The sequence below is a fragment of the Melopsittacus undulatus genome, chromosome 4, assembly GCF_012275295.1.
Source record: "Melopsittacus undulatus isolate bMelUnd1 chromosome 4, bMelUnd1.mat.Z, whole genome shotgun sequence".
NCBI lineage: Eukaryota > Metazoa > Chordata > Aves > Psittaciformes > Psittaculidae > Melopsittacus > Melopsittacus undulatus.
The window spans coordinates 63,983,463-64,005,519 of record NC_047530.1 but is presented as its reverse complement, the minus strand read 5'-3'; the positions used below and the strand labels follow the sequence as shown (position 1 = coordinate 64,005,519).

Below are 22,057 nucleotides of genomic sequence, written 5' to 3'. Positions count from 1 at the left end.
TTCTCACAGTTTTGAATTCTCTTTCTCCTGGAAAAACAGGGGGCATTGAGTTCACCACTAAGTTCAATAGACCTTTCTGTTCATCTAAAAGCAACTGGATTTGGTGGGGACAGTGGACACTGCATCTTTTTTGCATTCACATACCACTCATAGATGTTTCCAATTCTGTGTGCCCTTTAGTTTAAGCATGTGATTCAGGCTGATGGAGCTAGTTTTTTTTCAGTGATATCCAGTGATAGGACAAGGGGAATGAGTGTAAACTGGAGAATAGGAGGTCCCATGTGAACATCAGGAAGAACTTCTTTACTGTGAGAGTGACAGAGCACTGGAACAGGTTACCCAGGGGGGTTGTGGAGTCTCCTACATTGGAAATACTCAAGGCCCGCCTGGACAAGTTCCTGTGTGATGTACTCTAGGTTACCCTGCACTTGCAGGGGGGTTGGACTAGATGATCTTTCGAGGTCCCTTCCAACCCTTGGGATTCTGTGATTACATTTTTGAGAAGACAGGATCCTCTCAGAAGAGTAAGCACTTGGGTTTACTCACTTTAGAAGCTTATTTTTTCACAATGGCATTCTAGTAAAGAAATGTGGAAGGAGGTATATAAGTTTGATTTTGGTTTGGTTTGGTTTTCAGTCGGGCCTAACTCCAATCCATGTTGCTGCCTTCATGGGACATGTAAATATTGTATCGCAGCTAATGCATCACGGAGCATCACCCAACACTACCAATGTGGTGAGTAACAGGTTTCCTTTTGGCATGGCAGAACTGCGAGTTGATTGCAATATTTTGGAGCAGCACTACTGTGATGAAGTACCTAAATCTGGTGTTTACCATTCACCTCCATAGCAGTCATGTCTCCTACTGGAGTCATGGGAAAGTTCAGCCTGCTGACTCCTGTTTGGGAGATGCTTAATAGGTTGAGGAAACCTCAAAAGAGACTGACTCTGTTCTTTTTATTTTCTGAAGAATGTGAACATACTGTAACTCCTTATATGTGATTTTTTAGATGTGTACTTGACTGTTGAGCACTGTTTTCCCAGGACCCCGGGGGTCTACCATTTAAGGAAAGTTCTGCTGCTGTCAACAGATTGCAGCAGATTGTCAGGACATATTGCCTATGTCCATACATCCATACAAGTGTGCTTTTCTACTGGATGTGCACTGTGTGCCCTCAGGCTCCTAGGGCATGTGTAAAAACTGAAGTCATTGTTGGATGGATATTTGAAAGTTGGGAAATATGAGGAAAACAGAAACTTGTTGATTCTTTTTAACAGTTTGGCCCCTAAAATCTCCCTTTCACCTTCCATATACAGGAGTATTTAGAAGACAATCTTTAATTAAGATTTTCGTCTACTAATGCTATTAGGCTGTATAAAAACACAACACCATTTTTAAGTTAGCAGGTGTTTGCTGAAGACATATCAATGTCCAAAAATGTAAAAAGCAGTTCCCATCCTGAATTTATTCTGGTCTCCTTGGATTTGGCTTTCATAAAATCCATGAAACCTTAGACTGATGTATGCAGTAATGATTTTTTTTCCTCTTGTTCACTCATCTCAGTGCTTGTTAGATAACAAATCATAGTAGGGGCATAGGGCATTGCAGGAGGAAAGCCAAATACATGTGTATCTGTATATACAAAATTTGAAATAAATCTTTTGTTTGACTAAACTAGGCCCTACTTAAATGGAGATCCATTTTAACACTGTGAGTAATGCTAGTAGACACAAAAATTGTACTGTCTCTTTTCAGCAAAAGACTAGTGACAGAGGCACTATTGTCTTGTGCAACTGACCCTGAAATAAACTGGTTTGTAGTATACAGCTAAGAGGTCAAATATTGACTTAATCTCCCATCTTGCTCACAGAAAACTACTACAAGATATTTTAGTGGAGATTATTGTGAACTTGGTCACCAGTATTTTTGTATTTATGAAACATGTTGGGGTTTGTTTTCCTGCAGTGTGTTTTTAATGGTATTTTGTTTTTGCATGCTAGAGAGGAGAAACAGCACTACACATGGCTGCCAGAGCTGGCCAAACAGAGGTGGTTCGATACCTGGTACAAAATGGAGCCCAAGTGGAGGCTAAAGCTAAGGTAAGATGATGGTCCAGGTCTTATAGCCCTAGATTATCTATATTTAGCAAAGAAAGGAATCTCGTTCATCTTGCATGTGTCTTACTGCAAGAGAAAATGAGATGAAGTCAAGGGCCTTTGAGTAATGACCACTGATACTTTGTTATGTATTCTCTTACTGTAGTCGTGAGTGATCTGTATGTAAGAGAGAAGACAGGAGATGTCAAATTGATACCATGCCCCTTTTTCTTTTTCTTGGGGGAAGGGGGGGGAGGTGGGCAGTCAGCTTTTAACATAAGCTATCATGTGTTTGATGAGTTTTGGTTTGGGGTGGGAAGCAAGGAGGAGGAGGAATGCCTAAAATCTGCTTTTATTACTGTAAAACTGTAAATCCTAGGCTGCTGGTATCTCTCATCAGGATCCTAAAACATCTGCCTGTGTGCAGTCAGATATAGTTATGCTGTTAAAGAACACCTGCTAAAGTAAGAAGGCACAGTAAGGGGGTGTCACATAGGACTGGAAAGAAGAAATAGAGCCTATAGAAACAGTTGCAATTGAGCATTATAAGGGGGGAGGAAAAAGAAAAGTTCAAGAGCCACTAAAGAAACATGCAAAATTATGGAAATAAAAGAGATCCAGGAAACAGACAAGGGAAGGAGATAAATGGGTGCAATAAATAGGGTGCAATAAATAGCAATCTCATTAGGTAGAATCAGGATTTGGTTTTGGTTTTTTTTTCAAATAGTGATTAAATTAATATATTTTCAAAGAAATCTGTTTTTATTTCGAATCTCATCTGTGCACTGGCTCACAAATAAAGTTACTGGTAAGATTATCTACTTATAAGGAACTCTGACTAATTATTTGTAGCAGATACACTTCATATCTGCAAGCAGTCTGAGAACAAAAGTGAATCATGCTGTCTCTAAATCTCCAAAACCAGCCTTGAAAGTGAGCAGCTCGTGCTCAGAAACACAAACATGCAAATCTTTTCTATTTAATTAATTTGGGCAAAATACCATTGCCTTCGATCAGTTTGTTATCATGAATAACTACTAAATGCAAGTAATAGACTATTGATTGATTGATTGGTGGCTTGGCTTCACAAGTGAAGATTTTAGGAAGGGCTTTAACCAGGCTTACTTCAAACACGATAACCAAGGGCATGTGAGATATGCAAATCTGGTTGGAAAAGGGTGCTTAGGCAGTCAGGGAGTGTCCGACCAGAACTGTCATCTCCTGAGTAATCTCGAGCTACCCATGTGCTGGTCTGCCCACATGCAAGGTTGGATCTGCAGCTTCCCATGCACCTTGTCCCCTACCGATTTGTCCCTCACCTGTCCATACTGACAAGTGAGAGCCAAGCCCTGCCAGCCTGTGCTGGTGAGGGCAGCGTGTGCAGAACTGGCTCTGCCCTTTACACCTGAGGTTTAACCGCCCGGCCTAGCGAGCTTGGATGGTGACAGCAAAGTCCGCAGGTCATAGGTTTTGTAAGAGTGTCCTTCTCTTAGATGAAAGACCAGTGCTAACATCAGCTGTGAGGAATTTGTGGGAAACAGGCATAAACTGGAAACATTTAAGAACCATAAAGTGTTTCTACCAGTCAGAGGAGAATTTCCCTGTAGAGGAGCATCATTCACACCCTGACACTCTCTCTCATCCTAAATCCCAAAGATGTAAAATCACTGTTGTAGGATAGGCATGGGCAGAAGTCTCTCTAACTGAGAACACCCCGGAGCTACTCTGCTGCAGGACATACTGTAGCAGTGCTTAAAAGGTGGGAAGTTCAGCAGGGAAAAATGGGGTCAGAAAGATGTTTGAATAGATTTACGAGGGACAGGAAAAAATACTCAGAACAAGGTCACAAACAACAACGTTTTCACTGAAGGAAAATAAATAATGAGACTCATGACAAGGCAACCCCTGTACCTAAAACTACTAGGGTTATTGTGTTCTGAATGGCCAGTAAGAAAACAACAGTGAATTTCAGCATCATGCTTTATCTTCAGTTACATCCACTGTAAAGTTATCTGCAAAATACTAAACAAATTGTTCACCAGTAAAAAAGCACAAAATACGATACTCAATGCATGTTACTAGGCAATAACATGCTAAGCATCTGAGGTCATCCCAACTAACAAGTTGTTAGATGTTGCTGGGAATCATAAATGAAATTTAGGTGTGAACAATAGAGCTATGCATTCTCTCCATTTTAAGGAAAGTCTCAAATTCAACTGTAAGCTCTATGCACCTTAGTGGCAAGGCAAAATGAGGCAAATCCAGATTAGAAAAAAAATTGATTATTTACTGTTATGTACCTGTCTGGAATATTTTCTGGTGCATCAACAAAGCACAAGGTATCTTTACTATATGACAAAGAGAAAGACAGTGTGAAGTATTCACTATTGACCTCAGGAGAATTAATGCTCATCTGCAATTCTGGAAAGTGGTAGAATCAGAGCAAGTATTTTCTGTCAAAATATGAGCCTCAGTTTTCTCATATAGGACTCTGTTGTTTCTTTTGTGTTTAGGATGACCAAACACCACTGCACATTTCTGCCCGACTGGGAAAAGCAGATATAGTACAGCAGCTGCTACAACAAGGAGCATCTGCAAATGCAGCTACAACGTCTGGCTATACGCCCCTGCATCTTTCTGCTCGAGAAGGACATGAAGATGTAGCTTCTGTTCTTTTGGATCATGGTGCATCTTTATCTATCATTACCAAGGTAAGGGAGTTGCAAAAGTGGTAGCTTCAATAGTAAAATATACCTGTAGCAAGTGCTACTTATGAATTAAATGCTGCAAGAATTGAACGCACATGAGAATGGTGTAAGAATGAGCTACATTTTATCAAATGGGCACCTATCTTCATGATTTTATCTCATGTAGCCTTATGTATAACATATCCCAGTGATCAGACATGCATTCTTTTGGAATGAAAGAAATGCAGGGCAGAAATTCCTAGCAGGAATTGATAAGCTGTTACCTGTCCTTTCCCTTCGGTCTTTGGTGGTGTGAAAAAAGGAACTGACTCCACTTTTTATGGTTGTTTTAATGTAATTAAGGCTTTGCCTCACAAGGAAGGGCCTCCAGACCTGCTAGGCAGATGGTAATCTGAAGACTTGCTGCCAGTACTCAGGACTATGTAAGGGAATGGATGGAAACAGCAGTACCCTTGTGGATCAGAGACAAGGCTTACCTTGGAAAAGAGTGCACAAGGCTACTATATAACTGTTTTCTCTTACAGAAAGGATTTACTCCTCTACATGTGGCTGCAAAATATGGGAAAATTGAGGTAGCCAATCTCCTGCTTCAGAAGAATGCATCTCCTGATGCTTCTGGAAAGGTAGTACAGAAGAAGCCACTGCCACTTGCACAGCAAGTACTTAAATGCACATAATACTCTAATAATATCCTTCTATCTACTTACCATGATACTAATTTACACGGCTTGGGAGTGGGTTTCATGTAGTATTCCAGTCCCTGTCGGGGCTGTCAGAAGCCAGCAAACTCTTGACAAAAGGGACTTTTATTTTCATCAATTGACAACAAAATTATGTACTCTTTTTACCCATCCAGGAGAATGGAGAAAAACCATTCCCCTGTGTTCCTGCCCAAACTATTTACAGTCTTTATCAAAGTATTCAGGCAGCTGGCTCTTCTCCCTCATGTCTCATGACACGGGGTAAAGCCCAGTAGGATTTTAGCCCAGCTTGGATTTTTACAGATCCAAGGTGCAGTTTACTTATCCACTGCAGTAAAAGAAAAACATTACCCAAGGTATGACCTCAGGGTCAAAATTCCTTACCTGCTCTGTCCTGGGGGCAGCAGAGATATGTGCTTCTCTGTTCGTCTTCCCTAGAAAAAGTCAAAAAGGCTTTCACAGCTCAGTAAGTTTTCCAAATCTGTTTGGTTTTTGATTCTAAAGTTATCAAAGACCCTGGGTATATGAATGAATAACAAATGTGTTTTTTCACCTGATTCTCCAAACTCTTAAGTTTTCCCTGGAGAGGACCTGTAACAGCACTTGTTTGTTCTGCATGTGTTTTTAGAGCGGTTTAACACCACTGCATGTAGCTGCACACTACGATAATCAAAAAGTGGCACTCCTACTGTTGGACCAGGGAGCTTCACCTCATGCATCTGCCAAGGTACAAGTACTGGCCACTTTGGGGGAACAATAGTACTGACCACTCTGGGGGAACAATAGTACTGACCACTCTGGGGGAGCAATAGTACTGACCACTCTGGGGGGACCTAGGCTTTTTGTGTCATTTTATTGCCTGTCTACTTCTGTTCTATTTAGGCTGTATATGCTTGCAATTACAGGGAGCTCAGGGAATTTGTTTATTAATGTCTCACAGTCACATAAAGCTGTTAGAATAATTCTACAGGTGAATAAAACAGCAGTAAAAAAAGCAAACATAGATGTAGAAATATTTAAAATCTTTAGTTTAAGTAAAGTTCAGTATAGGCGAATAATGAGTCTTGCATTCATTTGTCTGGTCTCTTTTGTACCCTCTCCCAGGCACCCAACTGTATATTGTTGTATCTTAACCTCTGTGCAGAGCAAGCTTGTAGCTAATGCCTTGCTACAGGGGTGTAGTTCTCCTGTATTATGGCACAGGATGACTTCTGAGGTGTGATATGTTTTTCAGTACAATGTACATAATTATTAATGTGCTTCACAATACTTCTACCACAGTGTAAATGTACTTGTGAGAAAATAAAACAGGTAGGCTCAGCCCTGCTTTAATTGCAAATTACTGTAGGCAAGACAACACACAGTGTAAGATTTCAGGGGATGTGAAAGAGTAAATTGATAGTTGGACAGCAACAACACTAAAACAGGATGGAAGTGCATGGTTCAGATGGGGTAAATGCAATGTAAGTGCCTCATCTGAAACAACCCAGACACATTCCTAAAAATCACTAAAAAAAACCCAAAACCAACAAACCCACAACGACAACAACAGCAAAACCCCAAGCAAACAAACAAAAACCCACACTAAAAAAGCGAGAGCTAGTGGAAAAACCAGTATCATAGATAAACAGCTCCCCTTGATTGCCTTCCTCTCACACATGACTGAATACAGCCATAACACTAGAGGCCTTCTGCGTGGCTAAAAAAAGAGGATGGAGTCTTTCGTACATGGTAGGTCTAGAGTTTATAGTGCAAAGGAAAGGAAAGTTAAATAAACATGGATAGCCAGCAGCAACGGCACAGTTTAAAATCAATAATGTCAATAGTGACAATCTGGAGAGCAGTGCCCCAGGAGGTGAACTGGAGTGATCTCTGATCTTTTACTACTGCAACACAGCATTCTTAAATGCCACTGTGGGGAAGAAGGGGCCTTCTGGAGGCCTGACTGACCTAGTTTTCACTGAAAGAAACTGTCAGTGGAAGCTGTGCATCCTATAGGGGCAGGGATTGCAGCAGCCACGTTTCAAGGGCTGTCCAAACCAAGGTGGAAGCCCTACAGACTGTGGAATAATACTGCACAAACTCATGTGTCACCTTAGATTCCCTATCTGGAAAGGAACAGTTTTGCAGCTGCCACTTCAGGCCTTCACATGCCAGCTGTAAGTTTTCCTAAAATGAAGCATTTGTTAGTATTCTGCAGCAAGTGAACCACAGCACACTCTGTAGAGTGTCAGTACTAAATAAAACTAACTGTAGTGTGTTTGTTGCTTTTGGCACCCACTGTGCAGTCATCTGAGAAATTATATTGGTAACAGCAGATGATTTCCCATTTCTTTTGTAAATGTGGTCTAATAAATTAATTTGTTGTATCATATCTCATCACTGGCTCCACAGTTGGTTTCATCAGCAGTTGCTTTTCCTGTGACACTCCCATCTTTAACACTGATCTTCAGAGTGGCTCATTAGCCTGTCCCGGCAGCATTTGCCTTGAAGAATGATCAGTGAAAAGGTATGGGAAGTGGTCATGTCATAGTACAGTGATGTGATACAAACAGTTATTCTGGTGAACCATTCTTCTTTTCAGAGGCCAAAATTAGGCTTCTGCCTAATCTTAGTTTGGCATCCACTTTATAATGCTTCTCTTCCTCTCTCCTCCACCCCAGAAGCCTCAGTTTTTCTCTATCCCTTTATCTTTACCTGTTTTCCCTTTCCCCCTTATTCCCTGGCAGCCAGAATAACCCAATACCCTTCCTTCCAGACTTCTCTGTTCTTCTGCATCTATGCATAGTGTGAACCGTTATGAGGAGAAAATGCAGTCTGAGACTGAGCTGAATTTCAACTTTTATTTTTCAGCTCTTTTTTTGCCATCTCTTGGCAACCTGCTCCTTTCCATTCCACTGAAAGCAATGTATGCCCATTTCTGAGGAAAAAGCTTGAAATCTGCATTTGTCATTGTACAAAATATACAGAAGCTCCATTTAAAATATGCACAGTTTAGCATATGTGCAGGATTTAGCAAGTCGCTTCTAGGATTTAGTAGGGGTCCATGTGGCAATGGCTGTTTTTCAGGTCAGTCTTGTTCAGGAAGTCTAAGGGAGAGGATTGTGTTTGTTTTTCCTGAAGTATTTTATCTTCAAACTGAAAATTCATTGGCCATATATTTCCCTTATTGATTGTGGCATTGTGTTTCCTGGGTATCATTTTGAAGTATCTTAGTATGTAAGGTCTGAACTGAGTCTGAATTTCCACATGGAGTTAGTGCTGTGCATTTCTCACTTCAAGACCGCTGTAAAGCTCTCTTGTAATTATTTGCTGCTCCTATGTATTTATTCTTTGCTCCTACCTGCATTGGCCTGCATCTGTTGTGACCTGTCTTCCCATATAGTGCAGTCCTGCTGTCCCATGGGGCACAGGGAGGAGCCATTCCGGGTGAATGCTTTGTGCCTTTAGATTTTACTGGGCTGTGTAATCTGAGATGCATATGGTACTTATGATACCAGGCAAAATGGCTTATGTTTACAGTCCCATTCCCCTCTCTTCCAGACCTTCTTCCTTAGTCACATGCATACATTTGCCATTTGCTTAAAAGTGAAGGCTGATGGATTTCAGAAAGACAAAGTTCTTGGTTAGATGGCCATCCCAATCTGCACCAAAAGCTGGCCATACCTTAGTGTTTTGGTATCTTGTCTTAATCTATTATTTACATTTATATTTATAGCCATTTATCTATTTTTTGCCAAATATATCCATTTTTAGAATTATAAAACTTATGCATTTTTATTTTAGTAGTGGGCTCACTGAGTACACATATTAGAAAGAATAAAAAAATAAAGAATGCAAGACTCCGGAGTTGTATGGTTTAATTTTCGCTTGATCTGAACGAAAACAGCATGTCAGTAAGGTTAAGGTACATGCCGCAAGAAAGGCCATATTTCATGTACATAATGCTTTCATTCACACTGGGAAATGGGAAAAAAACAAACAATAACAGCTGTTCTGAGTTACGAACACACATCCTGCTCTTCTATTTGTCAAAGATTTCATGTACATTTAAGGAAACGTAGCAAATGTCTGTGAAATGAAAATCAAATCCCTGTTCCTAATAGCTTGTGCTATTCTGAACAGATATTTTTTCCCCAAATTTGAAAGTTTCTTTCAAAATGCTCTTATCTATAGCAATACTTTCAAAACCAGATTGCTTAAAGCTCTAATACATTAATTCATACAAATAGTTAATATTGTATTTGACTATGTTTGGCAGGATTTTTAAAACTAATTACTTACTTTCATAGAGTTGGGTAGGTACAAGAAAGTGATTTATCACATTGCTCAATGAGTAGCTTGCAATGAAGTGCTTTCTGTTGACAGAATGGCTATACGCCACTGCACATAGCTGCCAAGAAAAACCAGATGGACATAGCAACTACACTGCTGGAATATGGTGCTGATGCCAATGCTGTAACCAGACAGGGTATCGCCCCTGTACATCTTGCCTCTCAAGATGGCCACGTGGACATGGTGTCATTGCTTCTTACTAGAAATGCTAATGTAAATCTGGGCAACAAGGTAAGTGTTCCCCCAGCTTTGTGCTAAGGCAATAAACAGACATGGTGATGAGAAGGGTAGGGGCCTGCAATTAAATTTTTTTCACTGTGATTCTAGACAGTTTGAAAGCCACTGCAGGTGTTTGAATACACATCATAATTTCTTCTACCAAAGAAAGTAGCATGCAGCATGCCACATCACATTGAATGAACCATATTTCATAGTACCTGGGTTTTAATGATAGCACACGCTTCCTTCCATGTTACGCTTTTCCACCAAAACATGACCAGAGAGAAAAGGTCTTCCTCTCCCCAGCAGTTACTGGGGTTAGCGTGTGTCATTTAGAAGCCTCTAGGTATATGCCTGCCCATTAAATAGTGGTAACAACTAACTTTTCAAGGGAAGCTGATTTTTTTTTAATGGAATAATAATAGCAACTTTGAGATTTTGGTCATTAATTTAAGTGATTCTTCCCCCTCTCCCCAAGGGGGCTGTTTCTTAGAGCACTCCCTTTCTCCTGGGGGCAGAAAAGGGAAGTTGATAGATTTTAGTTTCTATATGTATGAATTTATAGGCTATTAAGTCTGCTCCGTAGTAATGTTTCTAGCAAATGTGCAGCCTTCATTCTCTAAATGCTCCACTAGACATCAGAGATATGGAAAAGTGTAGTTACAGCATGGATTTATGTGGCTAAAGTAGAAAGACAAGAGATTAATTTTTCATGGAAAATATTTCTTACTCTCAGCAGGTAGAAAAACTCTGTGTCCTCAGAGGCCATGGATGATGCTGCACAGGGCTGCTGTGTTTTCCTGTTTCTAACTTTATAGTTTGGTTACTTTTGGGCCCTCCTTCAGGAAGCTTCTCTGGCAGATGTTGATCTTTCTCTCTAGTCTCAGTCAAGTGTGTGGGCTTATGCAGTGCAGGATGGACTGTATCCCCACAGGGCAATTTGCCATGTACACATTTTGCATCACATTGGCTATCACAGTTTTGCTGCTGAGGCTTATATAGAGACTATGATTGCAGCTGCTTAGCATTTTGATTCAGTTCCTCCAGAGGTTAATTACCTGCAATATCCTTCAATCTGCTACTGTTCAGTTGTAATCTCCAGTTTCTCATTATGCTGATAACACCACTTTTTGAAAATAGTTCCCCCTGTACTCACTGAGGGATGCTCATTTCCTCCAAGCTCAGCACCTACATTTGAAGACAGATATTTAAAGCATACTAACTTTGAATTTCGCAGTAGGAATAAAAAGAGCATTTATTTTCTTCAGGACCCACAGAATGACTGGGAGCTGTATGCTCACAGCTCAAGATTGGGCACTGAGCACATGTTAAAACCTTTTTAGAAGGCATGGCCCTTAATAACCAAGCTCCACCTGCTTTTCTGTCACTGGTGCTAAAGGCAGTAGGAGCAGGAGAGAAAAAGTACTGTGATTTGCAAGTAAAGGATTTTCTTTCCCATTCCTAACAATATCCTCTCAGCAGATTCTCTCTTCCTCTCTTTTACCTGAAGTCTTTTATGTGACAGAAAATTTCATAGCTTTCTGAGGTTTTAAGGTTTTCAGATCTGAAGTTTCAGATAAGGAAAATAATAAGCTGTCCAAAAAGTAAGTGTGTCAGTTCACATCATTTAGCAAGTCCTTATACTTTTGGGGAGAGAGAAATGGACCTTATCTTACAAAAATGTAGTTTTACCTTTTCTGCCTGTGTTTGAAAACAACCAAGTAGAGGACTAAAAGGTAATGGTAAACCTGAGTGAATGTTACTTCTAGAAAACTTGTAGAGGTGTAAACAATAATTCAATATTTATTTTAAAATATTACTCATTCTAAGGAAGTGAATTAGTCAGGAGGTAAAAACATACTATATTATTTTTTTCTGAAAGTGTTATAATTTGCTATACCATATTTAACACTACATGAAGAAACAGTCCTTGTGTAAAGGAAACGTTATCTTCCTGGCTTTCAAATTGTATTTTCTTGCAAATCAACACGTTATTAGAGAGTACATTACACAGTGAAAGAGTAATTTATAATTTCTTTGAATTCAGTAGGATGTTCTGAGTCTTCCTTATACCTGCATTTTGATACTAGTATTTATGTACCTCCTCTGAAGATTGTTACTTGTTGCTTCTTATCTACAGAGTGGACTGACGCCACTTCACCTGGCTGCCCAAGAAGATAGGGTCAACGTAGCAGAGGTTCTTGTTAACCAAGGAGCTGCTGTTGATGCACAGACCAAGGTAAGAACACCACTGCAACATGTATTATTTCCTTTCAAGGATGCATGAGCCTGTAGACTGGAATAATAATCAATTTCAGGATGATACTGAAATAACAGCAGAGAAGCATTCCTTATAAAAAATATCATGGAATATATTCTGAAAACTGAAAATATGTGAACTTGAGTGTTTAGGTTATTCTCAGTCTTGGAGGAGTAAGCTTATTTCTTGCCAAATACTTAAATCAATGTAGATGTAGATTGTATCTTACTGTTGTGTTTCACTGAAGGTATGTGGGATTGAACTGTTTTTTCAATGTAAGGAAACTTTCAGAAAAGCTTCATTTCTCTCTATAGAGAATGATATAGTCTTCTACCATATGCATGCTCTCATCTGCTTTTGTTATTTTTTACATGTTGCATGTACTTTCCATTCGGCTGACAGTAGAAACAAAACGCAGGAGAACTGTTACTTAAAACATCTTTATTTACAGCAAGAGAAGAAATGTAAATACAATGTAGGCATTCCTGTCCAGAAAGTGGCTAATACTTTTTCCAGTGATTTAAGAGACTTCATGAAATGAAGTAGTCTCCTTTCTGTGAGCTGATACTAAATAGCCATCAGTAGACATGATTCTGCAAGTAAAGCCATTGTTCATTTGTAAAGATTACCCCTACTCCTACAGCTTGGCTCAGCCTTTATGGCTGGATGCCTCTGAATTTCTAAGCCTCTTTGTTTTGCAAAGCATAGTGAGGCGACCTATTTCATCATATGGGTACATTGTAGGGAACTGACATTTTCTGTTGTCCCAAGTTCAGACTAGACCATTGTTCTCCTGATGGTAAACATTAACTTACTAGGTTGTCAGTAAATGTTGCTCTACTCTACCTTCAAAATAATGTTAGAGGTAAAACATTTAACTCTTGAGGACAAATTTGAAATTCTTTATCACAGTTATCTAATATGAAATACATATATGCGATGGTAGCCTCTTTGAAATTTTCTTGTCTGAAAAAAGCTCAGCCTAAAGTAAATATTTCAACTCTAAGTCAGAGATCTGGCTTTCCAAGGTGCTTCAGGGTGGCTTTTGAGACCCCAGGCAATGACACCTTCCACTTTGCGGTATTGTTTTTAAGAGCAATGGCACGAGTAAATTCCAAAATCCTGTGTACAAATGGGTTTATGCACACTAATGTTGTATATGGTGCTCCAAGTTTAATGATGATGATCTCAGCATTGAGATCATACAATACATTCTTCATGCATTGTCTAAATCTCAGATTCATTCCTTTAGCTGGGTAATAAATCAGTTATGATCAAATACTTGGACTGTAGATGATCAAATCAACTAAATTAATCAAGTCTCACAATCAAACTTCTGCACTTTTTGCTGAGTAGCAGCTTTCACAACTGTTAGGTGTGTGCCACAAGTCATCTGCTGTGCTTGCATCCCATAAATGTGCAGGTGTGTCAGACTGTCCAGCAACATTATTATTCTGTCATCACACTGACATCTCAGAAAGGGCTTAATCCATCATCATTTCTGGCTGCAGCTCAGCTGATTACAATCTGAGGCAGAGGGAAAGTCACTGTTGTGTGATTTTTCTACTGTGTAATTCCAACTGTACCAGCTGCTGATTTCAGTGCCCTTATTCTGACACGAAACTGAAATAGTTGTGCTGAAATCCCAGGAGATTCTCCCGGTTTGCACTTTTGCAACACATCCCCAGCCTATATTTTACAGATGAATCAGTCTGAGTTCCTATCATTTGTTAAATCATCCAGCAGTAGATGAGGTCTGCCCTGGTGCATTCTTCACATGATTTCCTCAGATCCATGTGATTGCTGTTCTGGAGATAGTTCCTACCTGGTTTGGTTTCTGCAGCAAGACATTGCAGAACCCACTTTTAACTTGGTCAGAGCTGAATCATCTCCTATCCTGTACAACTTGCCTGTGAGTGTTTGCCTTTCTTCCACTCTTCTCTGTCCCATAAATAGTAAGTACTCTAAGGAGACATTCACATTGACAGGTGCAGGCAGTAACATGTTCCCTTTGCCTGCTCTCCAGTGTCCAAATAGGATCCACTGGTGGCCTTTTAGTCACATTAGCATGGCAGAAACATCTGAGATACTTTCACGGCTAAGAGGCAGGGCATGTTTACTGGGTCTTAGGGCCAGCCTGGCACAGTTGCATAAGTTCTGTGCTGATCTTAAGCCCAGTAGAGTAGCAACGTGGTGGAGCAGACACATGAGGGTAGAGACACAGAAAAGGGGCTTCAGTTTGTAACTCACAGATCTCCTCTACTGGGAGCTAAATTTCTTAACTGCATCTCCGACAATTGAACTAGTCAGTAGATAAAACCATGCACAGGGAAGAAAGCAGCCGTGTTTGACTGTCTGCATCATGAATACTGTCATCAGTAATAGTCATATAATTTTAAAGAAGCCAACAGTAAGTACCTTGTTGTTCACCCTCATTCCTCAGTTAAATATGGAACTAGTGAAAGGAAAGAATATTTTGCCGGTACATATTTGCTTCCATGGGGCTGCCCCATATTGTCAGCAAATGGGGCAGGGGCTCTTAGGTCAGGCAAAGTCAGGGTGTATTTAAGCAGAACTACTTTGTAGTATGACAAACCACCTGTCTGGGAAAATGTGCATTATTAATCCTGTAGGTAGGCCTTTGTGGTGAAGAACACCTGCAATGGCTTGTTCTCCTGCCTACCATGCTAATTTGCCCTCTGCTGTAGAGGACTGTGCTCCTTAGGGAAAAAAAGTGCCCACATGCCTTGCAAGATTCTGTTAGATAGGAGTGAGCTTGATGATTGTTCTCTGGCTTCTGGAGAGTCCCATCTGCTGGGTTCTCACAGCAGTGAGCCCTTCAGGCTTCACATAGTCAGACACATGGAAGCTGTCTGCCAGATATCCACTCACTACTGCCTGTGATAGAAGAAAAGTGTCAAATGCAGAACCATGTATTTAGGACGGAATAGCTTCTAGATAAATTTATGATCATCTTGAGCTCCTAGGGTAAGAGCTGACAAGCTCTGAACTTCTACAGCGGAGGAAAAGTGTAATGCCTCATGTTCTATGCAGGTGAAATTTAGATGGCTGGCTTGTAAAACAGAAGTTCTGTAGTTACAAGCTCTCTTGTTTAGATGGATTAACTGTTCTATGAGAATAAAAGGTCTGTGCATGCTGTCTCTAAAACCAGAGGCATTGGGGAGCAAAATACAGCAACAGCTGACTTGGCTTTAGGAGCACTGTTGCTATGCTTGCATGTTCGCATGATCTATCCAGCATGTCCAGTTCAGATTCATTACTTTGGATATACAGGGACAGAGATGCGTCTATCTGTGCCTTAAAAGTTAGTGAAACTGCATAGCTTATAGTGGCATTATAGTGGGATGTCCCCTACCAGCAGCATCACCACTAACCTGTTTTCTTCTCTTCGTGTCACACCTATACACTTTTGTTGCCTCAATTATTGTGGTATGAATGACTTTTCAGTAGTCTTTTTTGTTGTTTCTTGAGGTAGTTTCCCTCCAAAGTAATTGAAATTTTTTTACTGAACTTTGTTGTAGAAAAAGGCATGAAAGGAAGAATAGCTGCTTTGGATTTGAAGTCTATTTATTGATGGCATTATGGGATCCTTCTGGTTCTGCTGCATCAATTAATTAAATAGCCTCTAATCCCAAAGCTGTAGGAGTCTGCCTTAGCACTGAAGAGTAAACAACAGTGATTTAGTGTGCCAGAACTAGTGCTCAAGGGGCCACAATGCTGCTCCTGCCACTTGAAGATGAGATTTTGATATGTGGTTTTAGGCCTAGCTACATGAGACTGAGCTCCAATTGATAAGCCAGAGAAAACACCTCATCTTAATATGCAAGAAGCAAATAACCGAATGGTGGGAAAATAGCAAAACTAAAATGTACTTCAGGTGATGAAGCTTCAGAGCTGCTTCAAAACTCTTCACATTTAGAAAGCTTTAAAAACTGAATGTAGTGATCACAGAAGGCATGTTAGTATCCTGCTGCAAAGGCAATAGGTTTTGTCCATTCTGACATTACCATTGGTGTTTCTGAATTTAGATATGTTAAAGAGTTTTCAATAATGAAACTCTGTGTTATACAATATCATACTTAACACAAGTAATCGTAGAATCATAGAATAGTTTGGGTTGGAAAGGACCTTAAAATCATCAAGTTCCAACCCCCTGCCATGGGCAGGGACACCTCACACTAAACCATGCCACCCAAGGCTCTGTCTAACCTGACCTTGAACAGTGCCAGGGATGGAGCATTCACAGCTTCCCTGGGCAACTCATTCCAGTGCCTCAGCACCCTCACAGTAAAGAACTTGTTCCTTAAACAGGGGAAGTTTAGATTGGATATAAGTTCTAACCTGTTACCCCCTTGTCCTATCACTGTAGTCCCTAGTGAAGAGTCCTTCTCCAGCATCCTTTTAGTTCCCCTTCATCTTTTGCATTGGGAGTTAAAAAATCAATCTGAAGCCATGGCTGCAAGCAGATAATCCTTCTTTGGTGGTCATATTGGGTATTTTAAGGTTATGCTAGTACATCTGATGTTGCTTTTGTTGCAGGGAGTTGGCATGGGTAAATACTGTATCATGGTTCAGCAGGTCTCCACATGTAATTTTTCATGTTTATCCCATTGGGTAGTGTTATTGTAAGATACAGGGTTACTGTGATGAACTGGCAAAGGCAGTCTGATGGGAGAAGAGTGCTGGTTCGTTCAAGGACGAAGAGCAGGATTTGGTGCTTTGATCTCAGTGCAGGTCATTTTAGTCAGTTGCTACACTGCATTTGGTGTTGGGCTTCTAGTGGGGAAACTGGTGGTCTCACAGTCCCTGGTTGACGACTGTCTGGAAAATAAATCCGGTATTAAACTGTCTTTTGTTCCTAAAACCGTAGTATTGGTAGGAGATAATGGTGACTGATAGGTCATGATGTTCTTTTGCAGGTTGAGCTGAGCCTTTTATTTCAGGTTTATTCAGGAAGATTTATTCAAGTCTGCCTGCCTTGTTCTGGCAGGAGCCCCATACATGCCAGCCTGAATGCTATAATGGTTCCTAAGAGCAATCCAACTTTTCCATTGTAATACCTAATTTTCAGATGCAGAAGAAGATAGAAAGGAGGTTGGGAAGGTGGGAAAGTGCTATAGAGAATAATCACTTTCATACAGTACACTGATATACAGGTACCTTCAGTATGTCCTCACAGAATCGTAGAATCAGCCAGGCTGGAAAAGACCTTTTAAGATCATCCAGACCAACCCTTACCCCAGCACTGCCAAGGTCACCACTAATCCATGGCACTGAGGCCTCATCTACACGGTGTGTGACCACTACTAGGGACAGTGACTCCAGCCCTGCCCTGGGCAGCCTGTTCCAGTGCCTGAACACCCTCTGGGGAAGGAATTGTTCCTCATCCCCATCTAAACCTCCCCTGGTGCACCTTGAGGCCATTGCCTCTTGTCCCATCCCTTGTTCCTTGGGAGCAGAGACCAGGCTCCATCCTCCTGTCAGGCAGTTGTAGGGAATGATAAGGTCCCCCTGAACGTTCTCTTCTCCATACTAAACCCCCCCAGGTCGCTCAGCTGTTCCCCATCACACTTGTGCTCCAGGCCCTGCACCAGCTCCATTGCCCTTCTCTGGCCCCGCTCCATCACCTCGTGGTACATTATCTCTCTCCTTGGCTCTTGGTATATGCTCAGCTGTTATCAAAACATTTGCATGGAAATTTCAAGCCTAATGTGCAATAAGGAGCCTTGAAAGGTACTGCAACATGTTAGGCCCTGATTCTGCAAAGCAGTGGTGTGTATGTACACATAGGTTTGCCTGTTTCATTCAGTCTAAGCTGGATGCCTTTGTGATCTCTGGATCTAGGGTATTTTCTAGTCTTATCAACAATAATTCTGTAGCTTCATTGTCAGACGTTTACAGCAGAGAAACAAAAACAGAGCAGCTTGAGAGTCAGCATGACTAGAAGGATGCCGTACTTCAAGCTGTTAAGATTTGTGGTTATTGCCAGTGAAAGACATGAAAGTAATTCTCCGACATGATAATACCAAGGCTTGTGATAATTTCCCTCAAAAAAAAAGGAATTTAAGGGCAAGAGAATAAGGGCTGCTTTGTCTTTGTGTGTTCCATTAGAACTGAAAAGCTCAGTATTTCTGATTCTTTTTTTTTTGGCACTTCTTTTTTGGCTTTTGATAAGCCGTTCCCAGCTGCTAACTCCCATATTGCTGCTCATTCTTTAAAACAGCTAGAAGCAGCATGGCAGCTGACTGCCAGAAGGTGATGCACATTAGAGCTGTATTAAACAAAAGCCCTGATTTTCTTGGAAGTAACTTCTTTAATAGTAAAATGCCTAATAAGTCCCTGGGCACTTTGCCAGTAAATACAACTAGACCTAAACTGCTTTGCAGAGATGTGTGTAATTGTGAGGCTGGGGTTGTTGTTTGTTTGCTTTTGTTTTCACTTGGGTTTTTTGATGGGTTGGTTTTGTTTTGTTTAAATTATTAGTGACTTTTGAAGCAAAATATTTCTATATTTTCATTCACTGGAGAATGAAAGTAACAAGCTCAAGTATCCATGAGGATTACTACTTTCATAGTTAATTTGGTTGTGAATCTGCCAGGTGGAGTGTTACAGAAAAGTTAACAAAATACCTGTTTTCCATGAGGATGTTGGGATACATACATATAAATGTTGTACCTTCCTGAGCTAGAAACAGCTGAACACTGGAATCTATACTGTAGCTGAGAAGCAAAGGATATCCTTTATGGGTCTTGGGCATTAAAAGTACATTTTGCTAATTAATTTCATTTTGACCAATGTTTTCACTACATCCTATAAGCATGAGAGATGTCCTCTGGTGGCTGATGAGGTCTAACATGCCCAGTGAGATGTGACCTGCCATGTCAGATCTCTGTCACTCTGCTGTCAGTGACTGTGTGCTGCATTGGGCACTGCCTCATCAAACACAATGTGACATGACGTGACCACAGGGAATGGCAAACTTAACAGAAAGCTCTGGGGCCCCTCCAGGGAGCTCAGACAAGAAACTGGTATTTTGCCACCAGGCTACCAGGTGTCCACATTGCTACTTGGGACATGCATAATGTCTGTAGCAGAGAAGCTGCCTTTCAGTGCATGCTCCTCCATCTGCCATACATGACCAAGCCAGGAGCACTGAAAGCTTGGGAAGGAGCCTCCTTCACCTTCAGCTCTGGAACACAAAGAACTGTAACAGGGAGGATGGTGACCACGTCACCATAAAAATTTATGATTTCAACCATGCATTTGGATGGGAAAGAGGAAAACTTTTTTGTTAGTCTCTGATTTAAACAGCAGGGTGCTTAGGAATGACAAAGAGCATCAGTAATTATTCCTCTAGCCATTTATGAAGGTACCACATGTAAATCTCTGTATATACAAATTGTAGAAGGAAGTCGGTGTTGTACTGCAGTAAGTATCAGTCTATTGATAGCTCCTTCTTCAGTATTCATAGTTACAGGCTAAAGAAAGGAGCCTTTATACATCACTTCAAAGGGAAGGTTGATATCAGCTTTTATTGGCTCTCTGATACTCTTCAGATTTGAATGTTTTAGGGTTATTAGCAGAAGGTTCCCAGCAGGTGGCCCTTGACTTTGGATTTCTTCTCACCAGTTGGTTTTATGTTATTGGATTTTCACTGACCTTGCAGGTCATGTTAAGAGGCCTGTATTTTGAAGGGGGAGAAAGGGATTAAGTTCTTGTATGAGGAGGTTTCACAGCAGTTTGGTTTTGGTTGGTTTTTTTCACTGATTGTTTTGATAGTTTGGCCATGTTTCAATCTAAATTTATCTTTGGACATGTAGGAGCAGGGGCCATAGAAGATGTGTTTGAGGTACATGGCTGTGAGTACTCTCAGCACTCTGCTGAAGACTCAAGACTCTGGCCAGCTTAGGGAGCTCTGTAAAATTCAGACTCTGGGCACTGCTAGGAAGCTATTAGGCCAACCCTAAACTAGCAGAAGCTGTAAGATGAGGTCCCAGAGTTCAGTTCATGATGATTACAATTTAGCTAATGTTTAGGCTCTTACCACTACGCACAAGTATTCTGTGGGAAAAGTTTCTCGTAGTCAGTTGGTATCTGATACAATGATCACATAAGTCAATGGAAAGTTTCCTTATGCTGATGCCAATGGAATTTGGATCCAGCGCTGTTTCTGGCACTGATTAACTTGTCCTGGTTGTCAAAGCTAATAGTTTCTTTACATGGCAAGTGGTATATAATTAACTGAAGAAAAAAACACACACGCTAATTTAAAGTCACTGGCACAGCTACCATATCCTACCATGTATTAGTACAACTGAAATTAGCTAACCTTGTGTGAAGCAGTATCAGAAGCAACATGACATGAAGAAAATTATATGTCTAAACCCATGGACAGTTGGAGCTTCCCACTGGTGGAAATACTTCACATTTGAGGTTTTCTCTTTCTGCCTTTCCCCTTGTCTTTCTAGCAGCTTTGACCTCAGAGTTTCAGCGTGTGTGTAGTGTTGGCTGCTGAACCCTGGGCTGACCTTGGACTTGCCTCCTCAGTCCTTTTGACAAAGTTGTCTAACGTGGCCACACCTCACTGGCATGCATGTAAAAATGAAAGATGATATGCTGCTTCTGACTCTCTGTGGATTGACAAGCACTGGAACAGGGTGCCCAGGAAACTGGTGGAATCACCATTCCTGAAGTATTTAAATGACGTGTAGATGTGGCACTTAGCAACATGTTTAGTGGCAAACATGGCAGTGCCAAGTTAAGGGTTCGACTTGATGATTTTGAAGGTCTCTTCCAACCTAAATGAGTCTATGAAAAAAGTGGGCTCTGTCCTAGAGACCTGGTAGTCTGGCTATCAGACAGGAAGGGAAATCTTTAATCAACACTGAAGTAGTTGAAGATTACAGAAATAAAAGGCATTCAGAGAGGTTCACTAAGAATGGGACTTGAATGCACATTCATGCGAAGTGTGGGGTTTTTCCAAGGCTGGAGGGTTTTTTGCATAGTTTGAAGAAATAAAATTTAACAGGATTTTTGCTGTTCCATATATGGGTTTTTTTGTTATGGGATGTGTGGGATATTCACATGTACTAATTGCTTATGTTCATTCTAGATGGGATACACTCCTTTGCATGTTGGCTGCCACTACGGAAACATAAAAATCGTTAACTTCCTTCTGCAACATTCTGCAAAAGTTAATGCCAAAACAAAGGTGAGTTTTCTGCCTGTGCCCCACTTGTTCTGTGGAAGCAGCTTGTGCGCTGTGCTCACTGAAGCCTTTCCCTTTCCCTGCGTCCGCAGAACGGGTACACACCACTGCACCAGGCTGCACAGCAGGGGCACACCCACATCATCAACGTCCTGCTCCAGAATGGCGCGTCCCCCAACGAGCTCACTGTGGTAAGCACAGAGGGGCCACCCGAGGCTGCTGCTTCCCTCTCAGGCTCAGTTGTCCCACCCCTCAGAAACCATCTGAACAAGGGAAATGTGAAAAAGAAGTGTCTGGCGGGAGATGAAAAGAGCAGAGAAAGCCTATTCCCATCGCTCCCACATCCTCTATGCCATCATCTCTTCCGAAACATCTGAAAATCTTTCCATTTTCATCCCATTTCTGTAAAGAGTTAAAAACTTGGTTATATATCCTACTATCCAAAATATATTTATTTCAGTCACCAATATGCAAACATTTATTTGGCCTTTATTATGCATTCCTGTACA

General features: G+C 40.9%; 1 protein-coding gene across 1 annotated transcript in view; it reads left to right on the top strand.

Annotated features, from left to right (window-relative positions):
- The window catches only part of ANK3 (ankyrin 3), a 369,399-nt gene that overhangs the window by 269,446 nt on the left and 77,896 nt on the right, over window positions 1-22,057 (top strand). The window contains exons 13-21 of the mRNA XM_034062680.1: window positions 637-735; window positions 2,001-2,099; window positions 4,610-4,807; window positions 5,329-5,427; window positions 6,134-6,232; window positions 9,874-10,071; window positions 12,200-12,298; window positions 21,453-21,551; window positions 21,641-21,739. Coding sequence (XP_033918571.1) covers window positions 637-735; window positions 2,001-2,099; window positions 4,610-4,807; window positions 5,329-5,427; window positions 6,134-6,232; window positions 9,874-10,071; window positions 12,200-12,298; window positions 21,453-21,551; window positions 21,641-21,739 — 1,089 coding nt within the window. The remainder of the gene's footprint in view (window positions 1-636; window positions 736-2,000; window positions 2,100-4,609; window positions 4,808-5,328; window positions 5,428-6,133; window positions 6,233-9,873; window positions 10,072-12,199; window positions 12,299-21,452; window positions 21,552-21,640; window positions 21,740-22,057) is intronic.